A 27383-nucleotide genomic window follows, 5' to 3' on the forward strand; every position below is an offset into this window, starting at 1 on the left:
GAAAGATAGATTATGCAGCTAAGTAAGCATGCAAACTTGTTATCAGTGTTGTGTACAGATATAACAACGAGTCTTCGATATGGAATGATGTGATCTTCAATTTTCGTATAACCTACTCAGCTTCCAATTCCATGTCTCGCAAAGATGCTTTAAAAAATCTAAAACCAAAAGCTAAAAAGTAGAGACCAGTCATATTGACCAACCAACTATAACAAGCAACTGTACTGTCGTTGAACCTACGCATAAATGAAAATCTCTTTTTGGGACCAGCCATTCCTCACTCAGTAAAAAACCATCTCACCATATTCATCGTGTGCAACCAAAACCAAAGTATCAATGAAAATTCATCGCGTGCAACCATAATATAAATAAATTATTATTCTGATGAACGATCTTTGATTACTTGAACTACTCCTAATTCCTCCCAGGAGATTAATTTGATGTCGTTCAGATATAAACACAAGGGCCACATGCACACATGCATTACTATATATAGATATTGTCAAGATAAAAAGATAGCCTGCTTCATTCAAAAAATCATATATATATATCTATACACATACATAAAGCTTTTGGCTAGCTATGTTCGTGGCTTTTGGTAGCTAGGAGTACTATTTGTGATGATAGAAGTCTGCGTTCAACGTAGATATGCTTGCTGATAGCACAAGGGTTCACATCAAATGCTTAATTTGTGTCTGCGTGTGCATCTGAAACACCAAAAAGAAAGGGGGAAGGTTGCAATCATCGTCCTCTATTGTCCCTCTTGAAGATTACCATGCCCAACATGTACGTGCACTTTAATTAATGGAAGTGATGTTCACCACCGAAAACCCAAGGAGAGATTTTACCAAAAAGCAAATAATATTCATGATATAAGCAATACTAATTGCCACGACAATACTGATAGCATACACAAACTCATAAGCGATTTAGAGAAGAGTTCATCATTCACTCGCATTGAGATTTTCTTAGTAAATTTGAATTAATATTGAATGCATTTTCAGAAATATATATATATGCCCGGGTGAAATCTTGTTTCTAATCAACGTGCCTAGGTGAATATGTTTGTTAATTAATATTTAATCATATTTAATCTCTTTTTATAGAACTAAACCATCCATAGTGGTGTCCTAATAATAAATGTTCTATTTATTTTATGACACAAAACTTGAGCTTAATTAGCATATCATTGGATAGAATTGGATTGATCGCATTCACTCGATAGAACTGGAGAGTAGTTCACTGCAGAGAAGTTCTATTTGCTACTTATACCCACCATTCCAAATGAGAGAAATCCCCTATTTACTACTTATACCCCACCATTGCAAATGGGATATATACATAAACATCCTTGGACATGTGGGGTTGAGAGAGAGAGAGAGGGTAAAGCGTGTGGTTACCATCATTTCTCTTCTGAGACCTGGTTGACAGCCTTGGGATTGAAGGCAGGGATTTTAATCATGGCGTAGAGGAAGTATATAATCATCCGCCTGTAATTGCAGAGAGGGTGCAAAAAGAAATATATATATATATAGCTAGGTAGAGGAGAGAAAAAGAGAGAGAAAGCCTGAAAAGAAAATATAAAAAAAATTAAAGTCAGAGAGAGAGGTATGGAGATGAATAATAAGTACTCACGCTCTCTCTTTCTTTCTTTCTTTCTTTTCAAGGCTACTTTAATCAATACATAAGGATATGTAAACTTGAAAGAGTAAAGAGGAAACTGAGAAAAGTGTCTAGCTTAGCTAAAAGCAACCACCAAAGGTATGCGGGTGTCACAACCTGAACTGGGTTTTCTTTGAATTGTGTGAGAGATTCCTGGAGCAAAGCTAGTTACTTACTTAATTAATCTTAATTTATTGCTTATCTTGGGATTTTCAAGCTTTTTCGAAAACAATTATATCATTATATATGGAGTCTGCAAATCTCCATCACCAACATCATCAGCTCCAAGAGAATCTTGTTGGGTCTTCTTCTTTAGCAGCTACCCCATCTTGCTATGCAGTTGGAACCAAGCATGCTTGGACCCCTTCTGCCACTTTGTAAGTCTCACTCCTCTCTCTTTCTCTCTGAGCATTCAATAATTAATGAACATTTGGCTGTTCATAAATGCAGAGCTTTAGAAAATTTGGAATTTTTATTGTTTCTTTAATCTTTTTTCTATTTTGATTTGATGTTCATATCAGTCAGGAACTGCATGCTGAAATGACAACCAGAAATTTGCTTCTCTGTTAGGTTCTTGTTAATTATGAAAATGTTTCAAATAGGTTCAAGCTGTTTCCAGTTGGAATATTGCTTTGGAATTTAAATAATTAAAGTTCACGATGAAATGTACAAATATATACTTGCACCAGTATATATATGGAAAACTTCATGCGTGCCATATATAATTAATGAAGAATAAAAACTTAAATAGTTATCAACAATTTTGTTGTTGAATTGAATGAAACAAAAAAACTAATGAGAAAAGGGGGCACTAGTTGCTGACCCCTTTTAATTTGGAATTAATATTTATGTATTTTTATTTTTATTTTCTCATGAGTAGTGTTCATTACATTTAAATTGTGCAGGAGCAGTAGTGTTAACTCATCAAATTCAGGCTTGGATCCCCTCAACAGTTCCATGGTACCAGACTTGGGCTTTCACTGGCTCACCAATATTACTAGTGAGCATCAGTCTCCCCATGACCTTGCTAAAATTAAGGAAGAGCTCACTTCATCATCCTCCTCAGATCATCATCACCATCATCATAATTCCTTCCCAAAATTAACAGAAATGCTGACCAGCGCCGCCGCGTCAGCTAGTATAGATCATGATCAGTATTACCAATGTATGAAGAATGAGGAAAAAGACCAATTGATCATGAATGACCTCAGTGAGAAGCTCTTGCTCAAGACTTTGTCTTCTGGCTGTCAACTCAATAGTATTATCAATCCTCATCACCACCAAATTTCATCAGCTGGAGAGTTTTACTCAAATGATCATCATCATCATCTACTCCACAATTCTAATCTAATTGGAGGCGTGCCGCCGGGGATGCCTAGCAGATCAGGAGGCCACTTCAGCCAAATTTATCCAAGCATAAATGTTTCCAACTTGAACCGGTCGTTGTCTTCGTCGTCAATCTCAAGCTCTAGCTTGGACATGAACTTGCAGGCCATGGATCTCTTAGGCGCTGCTGCAAGATTTAGTACCGGGACTAGTAGTAGTTTTAGCACGCAGCCTAATTCACATGATACCCTTGGCTTATACAAGGAAACGCATGATTCGTTTGCTACTCTTCAACAGATTCATCAATCAACTGACCCTCATAGGCTATCGTGCGGCAATAATAATAAGGTGCGTTTTCTTCTCTTCTTACCCTAGCTAGTCAAACCAGCTGCGTATATTTTATTTTTAAAAATAGTTTTTACTCTGCACATTCCACTAATTAATTATGTGTAGTTAATAATTCATGGTATACATATAAATTTGAACCCTAATAATCATGTAAAGCATATATCATATTGTGACAATTTGCTAAACTATAATTCAAGTCAAAGAGTATAAACGTAATGAAATTAATCAGAAGTTACTTTTCTATTTAGGTTTAGGAAAAATAAATCCAAAATTCAAAAGTTAATACACTTTATTCTAAAATCTTTATTTGCTTATATGGCATCAAAAGAAAATGTAGAGCCTCCCCTTTTTGCAACATTGGGGGTAGCTTCAACTTTATACAATGTGTGTGCATCTCCTTTTTTCAGAAGGCTTTTCTTTTCTTTTCTTTCTTTCTTTCAAATACTGATTTTTCGTCTTTTGGAATTCAAAGATATCATCTTTCGACAATGAAATAACAGAGGTGAAGCGACCCGGCAGTTCGATCGAGCCAAAGGTAACTCAAGCAACTGCACCAAAGAAATCGCGATTGGAGTCGCGCACTGCATGCCCACCCTTTAAGGTGCCAAATTAACCTTGTGATTAATTAAGCTGAAAATTACTTGCTTTGATGTGTACCATCAACAGTTTTTGGCATTTGTACAGGTTAGGAAGGAGAAACTGGGAGATAGAATCGCAGCTCTTCAGCAATTGGTGGCACCCTTTGGAAAGGTAATTATTTCTCTACTTCTCTCTCACTTTAGAAATATTGAAAAAAGAAAACTTGTATTTTCTCTGTTTAATGTGTTTCAGTTGAATTTAATTAGCAAGTCTATATTGCAGACAGACACAGCATCCGTTCTGATGGAGGCTATCGGATACATCAAATTCCTTCAAAACCAGGTCGAGGTATTTCAGTGATTTAATCTTAATCATGCTTTAATTTAGAGATCAAATAATAATGTCGAGACCACACCAAACCTGCCAAATTAAGGTACGGAGATGCTTTCTACAATAGAAACCCAACTGTCCTACGTTAAGCATTTCGTACGTACGTTGATTAACATGTGTATGGCGCTGGCCGCTAGGGTTTTCCCTGGGCATGCTTTTCAAGTTTTGAGCCTTATCTCCACGATCAATTTCTTGAAGTGAACTTTCCCAAGACGTATCTTATATATAGTCTGGGATGCACTGAAGCATATACAAACGATCATGTCTCTGGTCTGGTCTTGTCATGCCCATGTGGCTCGTTTGGATTGAACTAGGAAGATAAATAACGAGAGATGAAGAAGAAGATAAATTAGTCTCATCAATCTCCTAAAGGAACAAAAAGGAAACAACTTTGGTCACTCACGACCTTCATTCTTGTCTGGCCTCTGGTCTTATCTTAATTGGAACTTGGGATCTAAAAGCGACATACATTCACTATTTTAACAAGAACATCTCCCGCTCGATTGATAATATGATGGGATGCTTGATAGAAAGGGGAAGACTACTTTCAATTATTGAAGCAAATTCAATTTTCTGCTTGTGCTTTTATAAGGATATAGTTTTTTATTCATTTTACACGTTTTGTGTGCAGACCCTAAGCGTCCCATATATGAAGTCATCACGCAACAAATCCTGTAAAACAATGCAAGGGGTAAGAATTATTGAGATATCCGTACCAACAATAATGTCGTGATTTCGTCAGTCTAATCATGTGATTTACATGCCTGAAAATTGTTGCAAAATAGTATTTTGTTTTTGTTCACCCTACATGCATCTTGCTTGTGAAAAATGTTGTTGTAATACATTTCATGGCTAAATTGATTTTCTTAATTAGTTTAAATGACGCATTGTTAACCATAATTTCAGGGTGTGACAGAGATCAATGGAAATGGCGAAACAAAGCGAGATCTTAGAAGTAGAGGATTGTGCCTCGTTCCTTTATCGTGCATGTCTTATGTGACAAGTGACGTTGGTGAGGGTGGAAGCATTTGGCCAGCGCCTAACTTTGGGGGAGGGACTTAACATTAATGTTATATTTTACTTGATCATATAAGTTAAGAGTATTGGGCAAATTAAATACTGGCTTACTCTTCTAAGTCCATACTAGTGAAATCTTCGACCCCCTCCAAAGTTTAATGGAGCAAATTTGGTCATCCTGTCAACAATTCCAGAATGGACCAAGTTTGATCCATTAACAATTCATGTGTACCATTTATAGATCTTCTGGCACCTAGGGGACCTTCTTTCACGTAATTTATGTACTCAATTTTTCGATCAATAAAAGTTTAACTAAGCATTTTGATTGTATTTGGATATTTTCTTTTTTTATTGAAGTTCTAATTCATTGCAAACCACCAAAAGGACAGAGAACGATACAAACAAAGCCGGGCAAAAATTTGGACACTACATTTCCCAGGCCCTCACTATAGAATTCTTGTTATAGATGCTTTCCTTATAAATACATAACAATTTTATTCATTTTCTAAATTGTTTATATTTTGTTGCATAATATTTTTTTCCTTTCTTGCCTTAGACTTGCCCTAGACTTAGCCCCCATGGGTGGAACCACAAATGGCAAGGCTGACACTATTCACATGAATAGTGGCAGCCCTTGCTTGCCCTTGCCCTAGACTTAGCCCTTATGGGTGGACATGCTCTTAGATGATGCCTTCCACCGTATGGTGTTTTGTCACCGCCGTTAAACAATTTTGTATTTAATAAATTAATAATAATAAAACGTATTTTTTAGGTTCATAAAAAATAGATTGAGAGTAAAGAGTGGCGGTAGGACTTGGGACCATTGGTGCCATGCCTTGTTTGAAAGTGAAGAAGTTGCAAATCTACTTTCCAATGAGATGAGAGGCCAATAGTTTGTCGACTTGTGCATACAATTCCAACTACTCTCTACCTCCATATTTTTGTCAAAGTTTCTATCATGGTTTACTCAGCAAGATGACAATATTGGCTTCTGGGGACCATCTTTGATCTATTTTCTTTTGCGTTTTCTGTTTGGCTCTATTTTGAGGGAACTTCCTTTTCATATCAATACATTCTATTCAAGAAACTTAATTATAAATTAAAGCATTAACAAAAATGTCTTATATTTGAAATTTAAATTAATTGTTGGACTACCTCTGATGACATAATAGAGTATTAGTAAGAAAACCCCACACTTAAGGCTACAAATAGAATCTCCCACTATCCTCTCCCTTGTAATTTAGACTATAGCGTATATTAAAATATATATTAGTAATAAAGTCATACAATTTTATGGCGAAACGTCTATTATATGTTTCGGGTGACATCATTTGGTAGACTAACCCCAAGTAAAAGTTGCATAAATTAGGGGCAAGTTGCTTTCATTCATTTATGTACCATATTAATTATAGAATTGCGAGTTGTCTCTTAATTAATCGTTTACTTTATTAAACTAACAATAGTTACAACTTACAACAACCTAAAAAACAACTCGGTGACGTTTACATATGCTCAAAGATCAATTGCCATATTGATGATTCCTTATTTTACTGGTAAGTTCTCGTATTTCTACTAAAAAACTAAAAAAGGGTATTTGCCAGATCACCATCTCAAGCCACGTCAAAACAAATTGCCAGCTGCTTTTTGACTATTCTCATTTTTTTTTTCCCTAAAATTTTGAAATGAAGAATTACTCTTAATAAATTATTATGTAAATTTTCAATAAATCAAGAGTAGCAAAAAAAGAAATCTAATAAATACATCCCACATAAGAATCCAACTACCACTTTTTTCTTACCCCACAAATAATACACACACACACACAATGTTTGTTTGGCTTGGGCTCCATCAAGTTATTATTTACTGGCGAAGCTGCCATTTTTATAGCCCAAAAAGAAGAGAATTGAACTGCAATCACGTTTCACGGCCCAAGTGTAAACAAAAGCTAAAAGAGGAGTAAAAACAAAGGGTTCCGAGTGAAATCCACACACTGATATTTTGAGGAAGAAAACAGAATTTTGATATTTTTGAGAGAGAGAGAGAGAGAAGCCTTATCCAGATCCCCCTGGAGAAAGAACACACGTGGCAGTCAGGTAAGTAATATTGATCTCGTCGGCCGCCGGCACTGTTGCACCTCAGATCATGTAATGATGTCATTCTACGCGCGCAGCCGCTACTTTCAGTCAGACCGGTATTATCCACTTCGGTCAAAGGTCACAAATACCCTCCATCACTTGACAAATCAGCTTCTTTTCTGAAGGGGATAGAACCGTAATTTTAAAAACGTAGTTTATTCATCATGCTCTCCCCCAAGCACTTCAAGCATTTTAAAGGTATCTTTCTCTTCGTACAATACAATTATACGAAGGAAGAATCTCTTATCTTCTCCCCCATCTCTCCTTTTTTTTATATGTGATCCTCCTTGTCGGTAATTTCTCCAATTTTCTTCAATCCAAACAAGCTTCAATTGCTTCATCTATAAGCTTTCTTTCACTTCCCCTCTGTTTTTTTTCTTCCGATCATTCGATCGCAAGCTTTATTCGATTCAGATCTTTGAGGATTTTGCGTTAATTTCATACTCATCGTCAATCGCTTTCCTTCAGGAAATTAATATATCGGAATCGGATTCCGGAATCCGTGAAAATTTATGCAGCATCGGTGAGACAAAAGCTCCGGAAAACGGAAGGGTGAGAAAGCTTTGATCGGTGATTAAAGACTTCTGACCGTAGATCTTTGTTTTTGAAAGGTAGAGAGCTTTTCAAGGCCTTAAGGTCTGATTTTGGTTCTGATCTGGTTTCATATCTGTGATTGATGCTCTCTAACACTTCCAGCTGACTATTTGGTGCTTGAAACTTGAAAGAGAGAGAGAGAGTGAGTGAGAGTGGATTTTAATTTTTGTTGTTAATTGTATCATTTTAACTTCACTAAATCATGACTTAATTATCAGATTATAGATTAACATATCAATAGCTCATATCCTCGTTTCATGATAATCAAACATGGGAATTTATCGAAATATGCTGAAAAGAGAATCACTCTTTTAATTTCATGTATTTTCTCGGTAACCAAACAGCACTTCATCTTTATTTTATTTATTTTGTGGTAGATTTTGGAGAAGGTACCATGGTTTCTTTGCAAGGGCCAGTAATTTGCCCCACTGTTCGCGCAAAGCAATCGGGGTATGACACTCTGCCAGTGGTAGGCCCTTTGGTGAAGGCTAGGCTTCTTAGAAGTGAATTATGTACATTCAGAGGGGTCAGCGGTTGCATCACAAAGGCGGGTTTTGTTTCTCGCCCTCAAAATGCACGAAAATGCACAAGAGTGCATTGTACTTTCAGTTCTTCATCAAATGGTAATGGAAGTATGGCCGAGAATTTCAATGAAAATGATGAAGATTATGTCAACTCCAGTGTACTTGAAGCCGGTACGCTATGCCATCGGCACCTCATTTTTCGTAACCGCTAATTCCAGCTTAGAATTGTAATCATGAATCGTTATAATTTAGCGCTTAATGACATAACATAAAAAATTCTTAGCAGTCTGTTCGTTTCTTGTTGCATAAATATGGTGGCAACAGTGGTCGTGATATTACTATAATTTTGTTTCCTGATTTTGTGTACTGTTATTTCCTATGAACCGTTGAATGATAAGTGTTTTTCCTTTGGTTTTTGGTGTAGTTGAGGTGAAGAGTGGAATTGATGGATTCATGATCAAAATGAGGGATGGTAGGCACATGAGGTGTGTCCATAACAACCCTCAGGGGGGCCATCTTCCCGATTATGCTCCACATCCTGCCATTGTGTTGAAGATGGAAGATGGGACTGGTCTTCTTCTCCCAATAATTGTTTGTATGTTAATATTGAACGACTACTCTTTAATATTACGAATTTTGTATTTTGGAATTTACATCCGAAATCTCTTTAACTTTATGTCAATTTGAAGTTGGGTTTACCTTTGATTGCAGTGGAGATGCCCAGTGTGTTGCTCATGGCAGCAGTGCGCAATGTTCCAATTGTATGGTTGCTCTCCCTATCGTCCTTCCATTTGAATTAAGATTTTGTTTTTGTTTTTCTTTCTGGGTTTGTTGAGCTGGCAGAATTAAACTTCGTCAGCATATTGGATTTGCATACGAGAGGAATTCAAAAAATCTATAATTCTTGGTATTTGGTTTCCAGGCTAGGCCAACTATGTATCAAGTGGTCAGGGAGATGATTGACAAGATGGGTTATGAGGTATGTGCGATATTTTCTTCTGTTACAATATAATAATTCATGTCTGTTACAAATGCATTCTTCATGATCTTTTTTTGTAATTTTTTGTTTTCAATCTCTGCAGGTCCGACTTGTCAGAGTCACCAAGAGAGTACATGAGGCGTATTTTGCTCAGTTATACCTCAGAAAGGCATATACCTTCCCTTCATTTGGATTATTTTTTATTGTTATAGTTATTATTAATATTCCTATTATATTATTGTCATTTGGGGTGGGGAAAAGGGGGGAGGGACTGCATTAATTCTGGAACATCAATTTTTTAGTGGGTTAGTGGTATAGTGACACTCTGTTAGAAGTGATCACAGGCTGGTAGTGAGACAGAGTGTGTCAGCTTCGACCTTCGGCCTTCAGATGCCATCAACATTGCTGTAAGATGCAAGGTACGCTGATTGTGCTGCTTAAGATATCTACTTTCTGAATCTTAGATGTAAGATTGCTTAGAATTAAATTACCTACTAATTTCTTTGAACCTTTAGAATGTTCAGAAATCAAGGAATGTAGTAATCTACAAGAGTATTAAGGCCCCAAATAGTTGGTAACAGTTTAGTTATCAACTGTATCCTTTTCACATTCTGTGCAGGTTCCCATTCAAGTCAACAAGTACCTGGCATATAGTGATGGAATGAGAGTTATCGAATCTGGAAAGCTCTCAAGTCATGCCCCTGCTTCAGATGGATTATTATTTACTGAGCTGGATCGGTAAGTTTTGGATGTCCTAGAGATGTATCTTTTTTTCTATCTCGAAGGGGTTATTCTGGAGTTGAATTTGTGAAGCTTGTCTTGGAATGTGGTTTAGATCCCAAGGTTCAGTGGACTTTATAAAGTTCATTTAGTTGGGCTTGAATAAGATGAGCTGTTAAGGAATGCAATCTGACTGATCAGATGGTTGCCTATGGTATACGTAAATGCTTGTTCAGTCTTTCTGAAATTCGTGCAGAAAGGTGTTTGAAATGTATGCATATTCCAATTGGCTAGAAGGGGTTGATTGATGGTTAAGATTGGTGTCTGCGTTGCATTATAATCTGAGCAAGAAAGAATTGCCCTCAAAATTCATCTTTCAATGAAATAGATGCTAATTGTAACTTTATATGGTTTCAGGCCGAGTGGTCAACCATGTGTTGAAACAAAGGAGTTTAATCTTGTGCGCAACATGCTAATTGCTGCAGTTGAGGAACGCTATAGAGATGCTGGTAAGTATGTTTTACCTATCGAGGGTAAATATCTTTTGTGAGGGGAAACGTTCTGTGATGTTACAAGTCGTTGGGTGCCCATTATTGTTGCAAGTCGTTAGTTGTTTGTTTGTGTATTTGTGCCGAAGTTGTTGGAGCTTTTCAATCTCATTTTTTTCATCTTCACTTGCAGCACAGTGGAGGGACAAACTCCTCCAACTTCGTGCTAGAAGGAACTTGGCATAACGGGTAAGAAGCTCGCTATCATTACCAAATTATTAGTTAAAACTTTGAAACATAACTGCAAGACTCTCTACCCTCCCTAGTGACTAGTGAGAGAAGAAGAAAAAATTCATTGTAGATTATCGGTTTTTTATTTTCTATTTTTCTGATGAAAATACTGATATGTTATATTATTTTTTCAGCTTCTGTTCCTAGAGATATAAAAATTGTACATAGACACCATTCTTCGAAGTTGATGAGCTCGCCTACAGCAGTAATTCACCGTGCATCCCTGCTCTGCTCTTCTTATATATAATGTAAAAAGTCTGTGAATATAATATAATATATATGTATAATATTGATAAACTTTATTGGAAATGTAATGGCACTTGTCGGTTTTGTGCTAATTATTCGGTTAATTGAATGGTTGTCGTCTGATTTACTGCATGGCATGCGCGATCCATGCCAACCAAGTTATAGCATTTGCTGGATCAGATGCTTTACTTTCTTTGCAAGCATAATGTTTTCACTTCAAGTTAAAACTGATTTGATGTATCGCCGTCCTGCAAATGAAGACTTGCAAATGGCAATGGCTGGTTCTACAGTGCCAAAAGTCTCTCCATTCTTTTCCGATGTATGCAAATCTCACAAAGGCTCCATATGTAAAAGTTTGGATTTTAAGTCAACACAAACAATAGCTCACGGAGGAGATCAATATCTCCTTCATTAGAAAAATTTGTATATCACAAAGATAACATTGTTTTGCAACTATTCACGCTCTGTCATGCATAATAAGGATTTCACATTTCAATGTTATGCATAATAAGGATGTTTGGGTGGGATAGCAAAGTAATGCTCTCTCTTGACATGCAATCCAAGTTCTTCTCCTCTTCCACAGGATATTTTTGGATTCATCAAATAATTCATACATGGGGTGGGGATATCATATCGTACTGTCACCAACCAACCAACCATGGCATTTTTGGCGTTCAGTGCCCTAACGTACCAACGTTATGATAAAAAGAAGAAACGTGTAAAAGAAGGAAAAAACGGATTATTCACCCTGGCCTTATTTAGCTACACGCGTCATGATTTTGCTGTTTTGAGATAATTGATCAGAGTCCTTATATAGGTTTCATCTCAACGCAATCTCTCAAATTATAATTATGCCGTCCACTAATAAAAATTTGAAGGCTCATCACAAAATAAAATTTAGCACTAACAGCTTCCGTTGATGAGCAGACATCAGACATGACACATAATTAATTAATGGGCCCCTTAATTAATTTCATAAATTATATTGATCTCTTGAAAAGAAGGAAAGAGAAGAGACCAACCGCCGTAACGCCGTTGTGAAATTCCCGCCAAGTCTGACGCATTTCATCCTCGCAGCAGGGGACATATGGCGCTATATAAACGGGATATAACGTACAATACGTCACCGTCATTTCCCGTGTTACACCCTTTTGGCTTCGGCTTTGGCCAATAGCTATATTATCAATTAAATTTGATTTAAATCGTACGTTGGTTACGTGATACTAGCAATTTCATCATAAATTGGCTTTCTGTGGCTTCAAACTTTTCTGTCTCAGTCTGAACTTTGTCGAGCTCAGAACCCTGAGGTCCCGAACAACATGAAGAGTCTCTGACTGTCTTCGACCTCAAATCCCCAATTCTGGTCTTGTTTTATCGCTTAGAATTAGAAATTTAGAAATAGGAACTCTTGCTTTTGCGTCTCAGCTCTCAGAACGTGACCATGTCCGGACCACTCGATCGATTTGCCAGGCCTTGTGAGTTCACTTTCATTGACCCATTCCTATATTTTCTGTTCGTTAATTGTTTTCAATTCTTGCTTTCTATTCTTTATATTTCTTATTCTTAAGACTTTTGTGAAATTTTCCGTGTGGTTTAGTTATCCGAGATCTCTTTTGCTTTTGCGAGTTCTAGGGTTTTGAATTGGGGAGGGGGGTTTGAATTTTGCGTACTAGTCTCTAGGGTTTTGGGTGTGGCCCTCGTTTGTTCTTACATGCTTTGGGAGAGATACTTAATTTTTTTTAATCTTCGACTAGAATTGGATTGTTACATTGCTTGTAACAAGATTTATGCTAAGAAAAACGATGTTGATGGTAGCATTAGGACTTGATGATGGTAACTTTGTTAACGCTCTTTAGGTTTTGAGGGGTTCTCCAGCCATGACGAGAGAAAAGAAAGGAAGTCAGATTATGAGAATTCAGAGGACGATAGGAGGACTAGAATTGGGAACCTGAAGAAGAAAGCAATCGATGCGTCTAGTAAATTCAGACATTCTCTCAAGAAGAAAAGGAGGAAAAGTAGCAGTCGGCTCACTTCTGTTTCAATTGAGGATGTACGGGACGTTGAGGAGCTACGGGCTGTTGATGCATTTCGGCAGGCACTTATCTTGGAAGAATTGCTACCTCCAAGACTTGATGACTATCATATGTTGTTGAGGTATTCATTTTCCCTTTTTTCTTCAAAAAAATAAGAGTAACGAAAAAGAAGGTTTTTTCCTGCAAAAAAATATTCAATATGGGAAGTTTGGTTTTTCTGTTTCCTTGTGTGGGTTCTTCCTGAGGAGTTATTCTGTTGCAGATTTTTGGTAGCAAGAAAGTTTGATATCGAGAAAGCAAAGCATATGTGGGCCAGCATGATTCAATGGAGGAAAGAATTTGGTACTGACACAATTTTGGAGGTAAATTTTCAACAGTTTCATGTAACTTAGATTTTCTTGCTCTGCAGTGCATACTTGAATCTTTGTTTCTTTAATGACGTTGTTATGCCACCCATCAGCAGAAATAGTACTCACATTCTTACTTTTTCTTCTAGGATTTTGAGTTCAGTGAGCTGAATGAAGTTCTAAAGTACTACCCGCAGTGTTATCATGGTGTTGACAAAGAGGGAAGACCTGTTTATATCGAAAGATTGGGGAAAGTTGATCCCAGTAAGCTCATGCAAGTGAGTTCTTTGGAACGGTATGTGAGATACCATGTGCAGGAGTTTGAAAGGAGTTTCGCCATTAAGTTTCCTGCCTGTTCTATTGCTGCAAAGAGGCATATAGATTCAAGCACAACAATTTTAGATGTTCAAGGCGTGGTATGCTTTCAATTGACATGATATTTATTTTGAATTGTGCTTGGAATTTTCAATATTGGCATAATAGACTACATCAACGTTTTGGTTTGCTCCCTCAAATTGTGTACTTTTCAGGGTTGGAAAAACTTTACCAAGTCTGCCCGAGATCTCATGGTACGGCTGCAGAAGATTGATAGTGACAACTATCCTGAGGTATGCAGACTTGATAACTAATGCCATATTAGCTTTCAATAATTGATGCCTTTTTCAATATATGTGGTAATTGTTATTAAATCCAATGAAGCATATCTTCTAATTTATCAATTCCGTATTTGCAGACACTTTGCCGAATGTTTATAATTAATGCTGGTCCTGGTTTTAGGATGCTCTGGCCTACAGTTAAAGCATTTCTTGATGCTAGAACAACTGCAAAAATTCATGTATGGTTGACGATACATCAGACCATTGGATGTTTCTATGGACTGAAGTTCTCAACAGGGTCAGCTGATTTTTTATTTTTTATTTCTTTTTTCAGGTTCTGGGTAACAAGTACCAGAGCAAATTACTTGAAATAATCGATGCAAGGTGATTGATGCTTTTCTTTGTGGGTATGCGGGTTATTTATTGTTCAGTTGTCTTAACTATTAGATGTTGAAATATTTTGGCTCCTTTTAGTGAGTTGCCAGAATTTCTGGGTGGTAGCTGTACCTGTTCCAATCAGGGAGGTTGTATGAGGTCTGATAAGGGGCCATGGAATGACCCAAACATATTAAAGGTTCTGTTAGATTAATTATTATATTTGTGTCACCTTTTCTTCTTCTTGAAACTGTGCTTTGTATGGCTTACATGTAATGATTTTTGCTTGCAGATGGTACTTAGTGGCGAAGCACAATGTTTCAGACAAATAGTTACAGTTTCTAACAGTGAGGGAAGGATAATTGCTTCTGATAAGCCACGTATTCCAATGGTACGGAATATTAGACCATCCTACTATGTCTACAATGGATCTGTATGTTTATTTTAGAATTGATCCAAAAAAAATTCTTCCTTCTGATGCTATGTTTATATTGTTAATTCAGATAAGAAGTAGTGATACATCTACCGCAGAGTCGGGATCTGAAGTGGAAGAAATTGCTTCACCTAAAGCAACTAGGAGCTACATACAACCTAAGTTGACTCCCGTTTGTGAAGAAGTAAGTGTCTCTATTCAAACAATATCTGTCATTTGAGAATGTTCAGCAACATACGTCATTTGAGAATCCTTAGCAGGAAAAACATGTAGAACCAATCTAATAAATTTCATGAAAGGTTTTAGCATCACTTCCTTTATTAGCAATTACACGTGTGTATGTTCATATCATGTCATCTGAATTTTGAGCTCATTGATGGTATGCTTCAATGCTTGTTTAGGCTAGGGTGGTTGGTAAAGCAAGTAGCTCTGCTGGTTTGTCGGAGTACGATGAATACGTTCCCATGGTTGACAAGGCTGTGGATATTGGATGGAAGAAACCAGTCTTGCAACAAAATCCACTTACTTCTAGAGGTTTGGAATCTTAGTTATGCTTTCACTGTACCCTGTGACATAGCGTTATTTCTTTCTTGGCAGTAATTTAAACACATCTTATATTTACAAACGCCCTGCTACTATAAGAGTTATGCTCTTTCTTGGCAGTAATCTCTCTCTCTCTCTCTCTCTCTCTCTCTCTCTCTCTCTCTCTCTCTCTCTCTCTCTCTCTCTCTCTCTTCTCATTGGAATACATTGCAGGGGCATCTTCACCAAGATCTTTGGGGAAAAAACCAGATGGAATCTTGGCTCATGTCTGGACTATGCTTGTGGCATTCTTTGTAGCCCTTGTTATGCTAATCCGATCTGTTGCATTACGGGCGACTAAGAAACTTCCAAACTCTGTTTTGGATTCTGCTCACGACATTCCTGACCTGACTGCTGACACAGTTCCCATGGAGGAACTCCGGCCTCCATCACCTGCTCCAGGGTTTAGCGGGGCTAACCTTCTCTCATCTGCTTTGCAGAAGCTTGGTGAACTTGAGGAGAAGGTAGGCATGCTGCAAGCAAAGCCTTTTGAGATGCCTTATGAGAAAGTGGAGCTATTGAATGCTGCTGTTTGTCGTGTAGATGCGTTAGAAGCAGAGTTGATTGCCACAAAAAAGGTAATTTTGTCTCTCATATGATAACCGTTTGTTTGTGCCGACTTACCAACAGTAGTGATTCATTGCTTGTTTTTACCTATGAAGATATCTGGTGTACCAACATGGTTGACTGAAATGTAGATATACAATGTTCACTAGTTACAACTACTGGTCTAAATATGATTTCACCAGTTCTCTCCATTTCCTGAATCCTTTTTTTTTCTTATGAATCAATCTAGATTTTTTGTCAAGTATACAGTCGTCATTATATGTTAACAAGGGTTATATATGCCTATCTTTTGATATTTGCATATTTTGGTCAGTTTATATATTCATCTTTGTTATTCCTTGCATTTTTCGATCATTTTGATGATTTAATTGTGATTTCATGCTTCTTCCTGACTAGGCTCTGCATGAAGCTTTAATGAGGCAGGAAGAACTTCTTGCATATATAGACAGGCAAGAACAGGCCAAGCTTCGGGTTAGTTAAAGATTTTGCTCCTTCATCTGTAGTTGAAAGATTTAATCAATGCAGGCTTTTCTATATTTTGCGAATGAAACTGAAAATTGTGCCCGTCTCTGTTGGTATGAAACAGAAAAAAGGGTCTTGCTGGTGAAGAGAGTCTCTGTTTCAAGAGGACTTGCGTGGTGATATGGTGGCTATCTTCGCTTGTTATGTTTAAAATATATTTTCGATATACCAAGTTTGTCTTCCAGAGGTGCTGCTGTTTCTGTTTATAAGCTTCCTACGCGTTATAATATTGTAAATAATGAAGAGTATTGTACAACATTCCTCAAGGTCTTCTGCCTGCGCATGCGCAATGACTCTCTAATTTATTTTGATACTGTAGTTATAATATGGAGAAATTCACCACGAAATATGTTAGAACCTTTAATGTTTATAACATCTGCTATAGGGTATGGCTCTCGTCATCTGCAACATTGATATACTCTACTCACCTCGTTTGGATACAACAGGAGTGATTATACTAAATTGCAGGCTTGGTAATTAAGTTATTTTCATGGTTAGTGAACACGATTTCATATAAATTGAATGTTTTAGAAAAAAAATTCTATCTCTAGGGAACTCGTATCGTATCAATTGAAAAAGGTAAAGAGCATTAAGATACTGCTTTGTCCATATTCATTTGCCTACCGTAATATCCTGCCATGCAGTTTCCATCTTGTTCTTGCTTTGGAGGAATGTGATAAGACCTTGAAGGGAAACTTGAGCATCATCACTCTTCAGCAGCTCTCCAGCAACTTCAGCAGGTGTTGCTTGTGCCTTGTAATAATCTAGCAACTTCTCAATATCTCCAAAAAGTGGGTGCTCTTGAATCCGCAAGTAATTGTATGCCAATGTCTTGAAACCACTGAAGGTGCAGTAGGACAGGTGGATGTGCAGGTCCATCCGACCAGGTCGCAGCAACGCTGGATCAAGTCGGTCCTTGTGATTTGTGGTGAACACAATGATTCTCTCCTCTCCACAGGTTGACCACAATCCGTCAATGAAGTTCAATAGACCAGAGAGGGTAATCTGTAAATTAAGAAAGAAAGACATTAAGAACCCAACTTGTGAATTATATGATATATATTTTCCATACAGGCAATGTTAGGGGAGGGGGTGAAACAGGGGAGTAGTGAGCTTATATTACCTTGTCGTCTTCAACAGTTTTGGGTTCATTCTCAGCATCCCTGTTTTGCAACTCAACTGAACAATCTATATCCTCGATGACCAATATGGATCGGCTCTTGGTGCCAATCAACAACCTTCTCAAATCAGAATTGCATTGAACTTCCTTCAAATCCAAGTCAAAAATATCAAATTTCAGATAATTAGCCATGGCTGCAACCAAGCTTGATTTACCAGTGCCGGGCGGTCCAAACAGCAAGTACCCGCGTTTCCAAGCCTTGCCTACTCTCCTATAATACTCCTTCCTCTCTCTGAACCGATCAAGGTCCTCAATCAACGCCTTCTTAATCTCCGGGTCCATCGCCATGGTATCGAAAGTCGCCGGATGATCAAGGTTTATGGAACCCCAATAGTCAGTGCCGTTATAGTCGACTGTGTGGAGCTTCACCACTTTTCTCTCCTCTTTGATTTCTTTGGACTTGTTCAGAATGTAGGGCAAGTAAGAGCTGAGCACCATGTCCCTGTGCTTCTTATGGAAGCTGAGCTCCAATTGTCGAACCTCGGACTGTGAATGATCCTCACGTTTGCCATTGGAGGCTGGTTTTTGGCTGGTGACCAAAACCCACTTGAAGTTGACGCCTTTGAAATAATCAACGAGCCCTTGGTTCTTGTCTATAGTGACCAGCAACTGCTTCTCCTTTTCGGGCTTGTTGACTTTGATTCGTCGCGTAGAGGTAGATAGCAGGGTGCCCAGATAGAGGTTGGCCGCCTCGAACATTTCGTTAGGCGTCAGGCCGTCCAGCTCTTCCACGACGACGGTGATCTGGGACGACAGCTTTTGGAGGCGCGAGTAGAAGGAATTTTGGACGACATCGGGGATGAGGTCGTTTGCAATCGTTCGGAATAGAATTGCCGATGCGGCGAGTGATGCCGCCGCTGATAGAATGGTTTTCGGGGAGGGTAGATTTTCCTGTGAGCACCACATTCTTCTTCTGTTTTTTTCTAATTTAGTGATGATTTTTTCTAATTTAGTGATGATATTGCGGGTGATAACGATGATGCGAAGGTTTTTGTAGGGTTTTATCTTCGGGTTTGCTTGGTGAGAAAGACAATCAATAACAAGAAAGTAGGGATACTGAAGATTCAAGTTTAGGTCGGTGGTTTCTCCACGATTGTCTTGCGACTTTATTTTATTACTTTTTTCTCTTCTCTATTGACACCTGGTTTTTTAAGTAAACTTATCTTCAAATAATTCAATCCAACTTAATCCAAATTTTAATTCGTTTAACAACTTAAATTATCTTATGAAATTAAGTTTAGAAATCTGTGCTGGTAGACATTTGGAAATTAAAGGGGGTGTATTCAATTGAGATTTTAAAAGACTATTTTGAGATAAATAAGTCTTGTGGTATTCAATTAAGACTTTTAAATAATCAAAACAAGTCTTGTGGTATTCCATTAAGACTATTAGGATTTTTTTAAAAAGAGTGTCAAAATCTTGTGGTATTCAATCAAGACTTTAAACAAGTAACAAAAAGTCTTATGGTATTCAAAAACTTGTTAATTTCGAAAGATTTTTTCAAATGCGAGATTGTGTGAGACTTTTTAGTGAGATGTATGAATATCAAACCCTATCTCAAATCCCACCCTAACCCATGAGACTTTTTTTTTAACGTGAGATTGTTTTTTGTGCTCATCCACTTCGCCTTCTCTCAAAGCCAACTTCAACATCCAAAGCTTATGATATAAATTCAAACTCCATATCCAGCTTCACCAGCAAGGTCATTGGCTCTCTGCCCTCACTTGTAAGAAAATTCAAATGAACAAAACAGCTTTGGTCAACCCAATCAGAATATAATTGTTTATATGGCGACTTTGCTGCTACAATTGTTTTTGTCTTTTGTATTAGTCGCTGGTAAATTTTTGTATTCGTTTATTGAGGACCAAAGATTGACTTCCATTAACCATGCTCTGGTTGAACTATTGTTCTTTGTAATTTGATTAAAGTATTTTGGTTGTGCTTGGGATTAGTCTTTAATGATTTCAATGGTCGGCGTTTGTTTGAATCAGTCCCTTTTAGCTGCCTAATGTTCTTGGTCTTGATAATTTGTTTCTTGTGATTATTCTTTATATGGGATTTTCTTGCTCAATTCTTATCCTTCCAGATTGATAGTTTTTTTTTTAGTAAAGAGAAAGACAGCTTTTAGTTTTTTTCACATACATATTATAGTTTTTTTCACATACATAAAGAGAAAGACAGCTTTTAGTAAACATGGACAGCTTTTAGTTTTTTTACAGCTTTTATTTTCTTCTTTTTATTGTTTTGCAGTCTCATATATTTTTTTATATACGTATAATGTCACAACCGAGCATGTATGAAGGTAATGAAATGGAGAAAGAAGATATTGATGACGAAGAAATGAAGCTACATCAAATTGGCTATTAAAAGATTGAGAAAATTGTATTGGGTTTTACTTTTCTTTATTAAAATTATAATTTCTTTGTTATTGAATAATTTGGTTGAACTATTGAACTATTGCCATTGCTCATCATCTAATAAGTTGGTTGGTTAGCATCATAAAAGTAAAAAATCCATGTGGTCCTTTCAAATCTTATAAATTCTTATGATATAAATCTTTTAAAATCTAAACGTAAACAATCTTGATTATAAAAATCTTTTAAAAAAATCTTATAAGTCATTACATTCCTAAATAGTCTTTTAAAATCCACTGGACTTATTTATCCATAAATAGTCTTTTAAAATCTCAATTCAATACACCCCCCCTAAGTTTAGAAATCTCGCTCGAAATCTATTTTTTTGCTTTTGCCAACGTCGCTCAAAATCTATTAACAACACGAAGAACAATACAAAAGCCACACCATGCTTAAGAAAAAAATGACGTGGCCTACTTTTAACCATAAAATATTTTGTTAAAGAAATGGACGGCTGACATGGAGTTCAGTCCTCTACATCATCGATGCATTTGGTCCCCAGTTCGTTCGTCGTCCTCGCACTATCCTCTACTCATCTCGCTAGGGTTTCAATTTCGTCGCCGAACAGCCATGGGATCGATTCCTATTTATTGAAATTTTGTGAGTTCTTCAACCTCTAGAAAATCTCCAATCCTAACCCTAACTCACCAATCTAAAACGGACTTCGGAATAACCTCGATGCTTTTAATCGTTAATTCGTTCTTGGGTGCAAGAAAGAAGACATTTTCCTGTCTGTCCAAAATCTGCACTGGTTGTTCCTTACAAGTCAAGTCTTCATTCAACTCCACTGGTTGAAATTCCAAAACATGAGATGAATTGGAAATGTACTTCCATAACATAGATACATGAAACACATCGTGAATCCACAGTAGTTCCGAAGGCAAGACAAGTCTATAAGCAACGAGCCTATTTTGTCGTTTATGAGCCCTTAATTGGGCCTATTTTGTCGTTTTGAACCATTAATTGGGCCTATTTTGTTGCTTATGAAGCCTTCATGGGTCTATTTAGTCGTTTTAGACACGTTAGTGGGCCTATTTTGTCATCTACGGCCCTACATTGGGCCTATTTTGTCGTTTATGAACTCTTCATTGGCCATATTTTGTCGTGTACTGTACCTCCTATGGCCCTATTTTGTCGTTGACGGGCCCGTCATAGACTATTTTGTGGTTTCTGGGCCGTGGGCTTATTTTGTCATCTTGGGCTTTAGTGGCCCTGCTTTGTCATCTATGGGCCTTTAGGCGGCCATTGTGGACCTATTTTGACCATTCAATGGACCAATTTTGTCATTATTGGCGAGCTGACTTCATCTCTAATGGGCCACACTGTATGCCGACCCTAGTTAATCGGAGAGGCTATAATGAGGAATTTAAAATGAGGAGGTCAATCTCAACATCAACAAATGTAAAGAAATCATGAGACTTCAACATTTTAAATGTTTTTATGATGAAATTGGCCTCCTTAAATAGCCTCCTAATTTGAGATTATTGAGCCTCAGTTGCGCTTATTATAAATGGGCCAAACTATATGCTTTTTGCGCCATCAACTGGAGCCTAAATTTTGGATCTCTCAAGCGGACATGATCAAATTTTGGCCCAGCTTTCTTACCAGTGAATTGACTGGCTCTTTCTTTTCTTTTCTGCTAATTTTTCGCTCGTTTTTTGTTTGTTACCCACCAATGTGTCATTTCTGGGCACGTTTATAAATAGCGATTATAGAAGGAACAAGGGGCAGAAAAGATGTTCCACAGCAGTTCCATGTTGCGTTGATTCAGCTGCACCAAAATGGATTCAGCTGCATCCTCAACTTGTGATACTCGCAAGTGCACGAGCTGTTCGGTAGTATAACATATGTAAGTACGAGGTCGATTCCACAGGGATTGGTGATTGAATAATCCAATTCAGTTTTCCTACATAAAACAGAAAAACAAGAAAGAAAGAAAAGAAAATAACTCAAGCAGATAAGTTCCCAAGTTCAATTAGATTAACGGATTGATTCTAGCTAAAGTATGATTAAGCCATGGTGTTTGGTCCTAACCTTGTATTCCTAATTCCCTAATTTGATCATCTGTTGTCTAACCTAAACTAAGCATTAGGAATCCATTAAGCAAAGAAGAACATTTTAAACAACCAAGTATGTATCTAATCCCTGTTGTCGAATGTCCATACATACTCTTCCTATTCATAGTTCAATTCGAATTAAAATATGGTGTCTACTCTTAATTCAAACCAAGATAGCTAACATGTCAGCCTAAATGGTGATCAATCATTCAAACTAGCATATTAACTTATAAGCATAATGAATAAGAACAAAAACCATAATTGAAACTTGGAAACTAATTAAACTTGAAACTAAAGAAAAGAATTTACATAACAATGAAAAGTAAAGTGGAACTAAAAAAAACTTAAGGAGAATTTCAGCCCAAAGATTTCATTATAATAATTGAAAACTAGAAAGAGAAACTAAGAGAATTTGAGGGAGAGAAGGGAGGGGAGCTCTAGAGAAGTGTTTGAGAGCTCCCCCCCTTGGGGTGTGTTTTGAAGTTTGAAGACTTCTCTATTTATAGGGCTAAGAGGGAGGAACATCATGATGAATTCCAACACCAACATTCCTCTTTTAATACAACCCATAACTCTCACTTCATCTTGTCTATGTTAGTGTGGTTGGAATCAATTCCATCTCATACTTCTTTTGCTGCTCTTGAAGCTTTCTTCACATGGGTTTTCAAAGGTGTTCAATTGTGGCTGACTTTTGCTGCCAACCCATGTGGTTTTCTTTTGTTTGCTGAAAAGAAATGATTCTTCTGAACCAAGCTTGGTGTAGGAAGGCCTGAGATTTCAATATGTATCCAATGTGACTCAAATTTGGATATGTCATAATAGACACCTGTTGTGTAGATTTCAGCTGCACCAAAATGGATTAAGCTGCATCCTCAACTTGTGATACTCGCAAGTGCACGAACCGTTGGTAGTATAGCATATGTAAGTGCGAGGTCGATTCCGTTGGTAGTATAAGCATAATGAATAAGAACAAAAACCATAATTGAAACTTGGAAACTAATTCAACTTGAAAACTTAAGAAAAGAATTTACATTACAAGAAAAATAAATTACAACTAAGAAAACATTAAAGAAAGCTAGAATTGAGAACTAGAAAGCAAAACTAAGAGAATTTGAGGGAGAGAAGGGAAGGGAGCTCTAGAGAAGTGTTTGAGAGCTCCCCCCCTTGGGGTCTGTTTACAAGCTTGGGAAACCTCACTATATATAGGCCTAAGGAAGCTGAAAATCTGAATTAAGTATGGCTAATGCATACAACACTTGTTTTATAAAATCTGAAATGGTTGATGCACTTCACTAATGCATACAACACTTCCATTATAAAATCTGAAATGGTTGATGCACTTCACTAATAAATCCCACCAGCAGCCCTAGCTCATCTTCATGTCACCATGACTAAGCTTCCAACCAGAAATAATAGCTCATCCTGAGGTCAGCATGACCAGCAACTTCAAGGGCTTACGAATTGGGCTTCCCTTAAGCAAATTAAGACTTTAAGCACTCAAACTTGAAGTTCAGAATGTCTTCTTTCCAGCCATATATCATTTGGGCCAATCCAAGGTCGGAGGAGGAAGTTAAGGCCAAAACAAATTGCTAACTCATTTTGCGCGCTGATAAAATCCATCCTGAGCATGGCTCTATGTTTGCTAGGTAACAGACTCCACAATTATCCAATGGGGCTGAATTTCGGATATGTTATAGTATACACCCATTGGAACAACTTTCATGAAGAATGTGGCCTCATCCGAGCTATGTAGGTTGCTGAAACAAAGCTTGCAATATGACCTACGAAACTGGGCTGACAGGGGACTGTAGCCAAAATTGAGTTTGTCTTTAAGCTCTTCATCCATTCATCCAAATTAGGCCCTAACATGCATGGATTGCATCATTTACTATCCAAAGCCCTCATTATTACCTAAAGCTCAATGAACTGAAAGATAAACACAAAAAGGATTAAAAGCACAAGTTTAACTCAAAAACATAACCAAATCATAAGCTAGAAGGGTACAAAATGATATACAATTATGAACCGATCAACACCCATTGGAACAACTTTTATGAAGAATGTATTCCCATCCGAGCAGTACAAGTGTACATTTTGGGCCTTACAAGTTGACTGCCAAAAATAGACTGGAATTGACTTCATTGCAGTCAGCTTGTGGGCTTGTTTTAAGCTTGATCTTCCCTCCTACAAAATCTGGAAAAATCTGGATCTTCAAACCCTTTGAATTATCTTTCCAAGCATATGCAGCCCAACTCAAGAAAAAATCGGAAGGACCTTCAAATGTCATTTTTGTCCCAGTAACGCAGATGCTGCCGAATTTGACCTTAAGCTGCCAAAACTTGCATAACTTTCTCTAGAAGACTCGGAATCATGAACCGTAAAATTCTCCAGAAACTAGACTTCCGTATCTTTCTAATGATATATGGCTCATCATCTGGTTCTTCTTGAGCAAGTACAATCCAATTCGTGAAGTTGACTGATCTGCAGACACCGATGAGCTAACACTACTACAAAAAACGAAATAGACGACGGGGATCCACCGTCGTTGTAATGCTTTGAAATCCGTCGTTAAATCGACTGCCGTCTATTTGGGTGTCAAACTACGACGGCTTTTCACCATCGTTGTTTATCTGTAAAGACGACGATTTTTAAAGAAAATCGTCGTTGTTTAAAGGTAAATATCGTTAATTATATGATGAAAGACGACGGTTTTAAAAACCGTTGTGTATTTTATGTAAAGATGACGGTTTTTTATGAAAACTGTCATCTTTACATACAATAGACGACCATTTTTAAAAAAAAACAGTCATCTTTACTTCACAATAAACGACCCTTTTTAAAAAAAACCGTCATCTTTACATATAATAGATGACCCTTTTTTAAAAAAAAACGTCATCTTTACCTATAATAGACGACCTTTTTATAAAAACCGTCATTAATTATCTGTAAAGATCATGATTTATTATAAAAACTGTCGTCTAATAAGTTCCCAAATTGCTACATTTTAGTTCTTTTTGATTTCCTATGATGCTATACAACGATTTTAACTAGAAAACCAACCATAATGCTTTATTAATGAATATATACACTCAAAAATAGTTTCTTTCATAAAACTTGAAGATTCAATAGTTATTACATAGTTAACCAATCTTTATTTTACAACAAACATAATTCCTAACAAGACCTACGTACTCCTAATCCAAGCCTTCCTCATCCAAACATACAAATGATGCACAACTGAAGTCTCCTCCATCATCCCTGTAAATAAATCAAAATGACAAAGAGAGAAAAAAAAAGAAGCTAAGATTATAAACATAAAAAATTAGGTGGAAGAGAAATTTTACCATTGGACTATATTTCCATAGAAAACTTGTAAAATGAGCATAAAAAAGACCATCGAGAACCTGTAAAAGAAAAAATATATAAATAAAATGATAGTGAAACGAGAAGGTAACAAATTTTCAACAACAAAAAAATATACGACTCACATAGAAAACCTGCAAAAGAAAAAGTTATAAATCTGCAAGCTTCCTCCTCATCTCCTGATAATAAAATCAGAAAATCTAAAAAGAACCAGAAATATTAAAAAAAAAAATATATATGTAAACAAACCAGACAAATCAAGAGAGACAGAAAATTTGAAATTAGAGAGACAAAGAACATACTAGAAACGCAAAGAGACTAATCCAGAATTCACTAGCAAGATATAGAAGGGTATTGAGAGATTAGGTGACTTTCAAATCAAACCTTTCAACCAGCTTTGATTCTCAAATACAGAACCTCCCTCTACATCTTATGGATCTGCGAAAATCTCTCAACTCTTTAATTGATATCGATTTTTTGATGATTTTGTAGAGAGTTTCATGAGGGTGTTTTAGAGAGTGCAGGAGGGTTTCAAGAAGGGAGAGATAAGGTTTTCAGAGACGGGGGAAAATCTGAAAATTTGTCGAGCGCGAATTCACTTAAGTAGCCTTTTTTTAGCGTGTTTTAAAAGACGACGCTTGTTAATGAGAGATAAGGTTTTCAAAGACAGGTGAAAATTTGAAAATTTGTTGAGCGCGAATTCACTTAAGCGGCCATTTTTTAGCGTGTTTTAAAAGACGACACTTTAAAAAAAAAAACCGTCATCTTTACATATAATAGACGACCCTTTTTTTAAAAAAAAACCGTCGTCTTTATATATAATAGACAACCCTTTTTAAAAAAAACTGTCATCTTTACTTCACAATAGACGACCATTTTTTACAAAAAAACGTCATCTTTACATATAATAGACGACCTTTTTTAAAAAAAAAAACCGTCATCTTTACTTCACAATAGACGACCCTTTTTACAAAAAAGCGTCATCTTTACATATAATAGACAACCCTTTTTACAAAAAACCGTCATCTTTACTTCATAATAGACGACCCTTTAAAAAAAAAAACCGTCATCTTTACATATAATAGACGACAGTTTTTTCAAAACAACCATGTCTTTACCAAAAAAAAGACACTTGATTTTTAAAAGACGACGTTTGTCATATTTGCTGTCGTCGTTTTTTGGTCAGATTTTAATTCTGATTAGAAAACCTTTTTAATAAGACGACGTTTTTTTATTTGTGTGCGTCGTTATAAAAAAATATTCAATAGTACCTCCGGTTTTTAGTTGTTTAAGTCACTTATCCACGACAGTTTTTTTGTTACCGTCGTCTTTTTAAACACAACGACGGTTTTTTCTTCTACCTTCGTCTTTTTCTGGTCGTCTTTTTCACTTTTTGTAGTAGTGTAACTTGTCTCCAAAATGCATTTAATGAGTCTCAAGCTTATTACACTGAAACAAACACAAAACTTATTAAAAGCGCAAATTTAACTAAAAAACATAATCAAATCATAAGTTAGAAGGATACAAAATGATATGTAATTATGCACCGATCATTCCATTATCCTGAAGGGCTGGAAATAATTATGCTTGTGACATAGGGGAGGGGAATAGTATG

General features: G+C 36.8%; 4 protein-coding genes across 8 annotated transcripts; 3 read left to right on the forward strand and 1 right to left on the reverse strand.

The window, feature by feature from the left end:
• The first annotated feature begins 1380 nt into the window (after positions 1–1380).
• On the forward strand, positions 1381–5652 carry LOC110771524 (basic helix-loop-helix (bHLH) DNA-binding superfamily protein). 3 transcript variants are annotated; one of them, XM_088250201.1, is made up of 8 exons: positions 1383–1761; positions 1880–2039; positions 2568–3336; positions 3809–3937; positions 4021–4086; positions 4198–4263; positions 4937–4996; positions 5212–5652. In XM_088250201.1, exons 2-8 carry the CDS (start codon positions 1909–1911, stop codon positions 5365–5367), a joined length of 1377 nt encoding a protein of 458 aa, XP_088106327.1. In that variant the 5' UTR covers positions 1383–1761; positions 1880–1908; the 3' UTR covers positions 5368–5652. The 3 variants fall into 3 exon arrangements, with proteins under 3 accessions (XP_021831527.1, XP_088106327.1, XP_021831526.1); XM_021975835.2 differs by having other exon boundaries at positions 1381–2039; positions 4198–4257; XM_021975834.2 differs by having other exon boundaries at positions 1383–2039.
• Positions 5653–7642: 1990 nt separating this feature from the next.
• LOC110771575 (bifunctional nuclease 1) lies at positions 7643–11408 on the forward strand. 3 transcript variants are annotated; one of them, XM_021975898.2, is made up of 12 exons: positions 7643–7750; positions 7926–8068; positions 8429–8746; positions 9000–9170; positions 9287–9336; positions 9498–9554; positions 9658–9723; positions 9899–9973; positions 10174–10292; positions 10692–10783; positions 10956–11011; positions 11188–11408. In XM_021975898.2, exons 3-11 carry the CDS (start codon positions 8446–8448, stop codon positions 11006–11008), a joined length of 984 nt encoding a protein of 327 aa, XP_021831590.1. In that variant the 5' UTR covers positions 7643–7750; positions 7926–8068; positions 8429–8445; the 3' UTR covers positions 11009–11011; positions 11188–11408. The 3 variants fall into 3 exon arrangements, with proteins under 3 accessions (XP_021831590.1, XP_021831591.1, XP_021831589.1); XM_021975899.2 differs by having other exon boundaries at positions 7664–8093; XM_021975897.2 differs by having other exon boundaries at positions 7665–8068.
• A 1042-nt stretch (positions 11409–12450) lies between these two features.
• On the forward strand, positions 12451–17101 carry LOC110771572 (phosphatidylinositol/phosphatidylcholine transfer protein SFH8). The gene is made up of 14 exons (XM_021975894.2): positions 12451–12774; positions 13156–13453; positions 13595–13694; positions 13829–14095; positions 14210–14287; positions 14413–14514; positions 14610–14659; positions 14750–14849; positions 14943–15041; positions 15154–15267; positions 15485–15617; positions 15840–16243; positions 16629–16703; positions 16819–17101. Exons 1-14 carry the CDS (start codon positions 12741–12743, stop codon positions 16837–16839), a joined length of 1875 nt encoding a protein of 624 aa, XP_021831586.1. The 5' UTR covers positions 12451–12740; the 3' UTR covers positions 16840–17101.
• Positions 17102–17238: 137 nt separating this feature from the next.
• LOC110747990 (AAA-ATPase At3g50940-like) lies at positions 17239–19481 on the reverse strand. The gene is made up of 2 exons (XM_021948039.2): positions 17878–19481; positions 17239–17759 (listed from the first exon to the last, which is right to left on the reverse strand). The coding sequence occupies exons 1-2, from the start codon at positions 18838–18840 to the stop codon at positions 17367–17369; spliced, it is 1356 nt and encodes a 451-aa protein (XP_021803731.2). The 5' UTR covers positions 18841–19481; the 3' UTR covers positions 17239–17366.
• Between the last annotated feature and the right edge of the window lie 7902 nt (positions 19482–27383).

This window comes from Prunus avium, chromosome 1 (assembly GCF_965620075.1).
Source record: "Prunus avium chromosome 1, drPruAviu1.hap1.1, whole genome shotgun sequence".
Lineage (NCBI taxonomy): Eukaryota > Viridiplantae > Streptophyta > Magnoliopsida > Rosales > Rosaceae > Prunus > Prunus avium.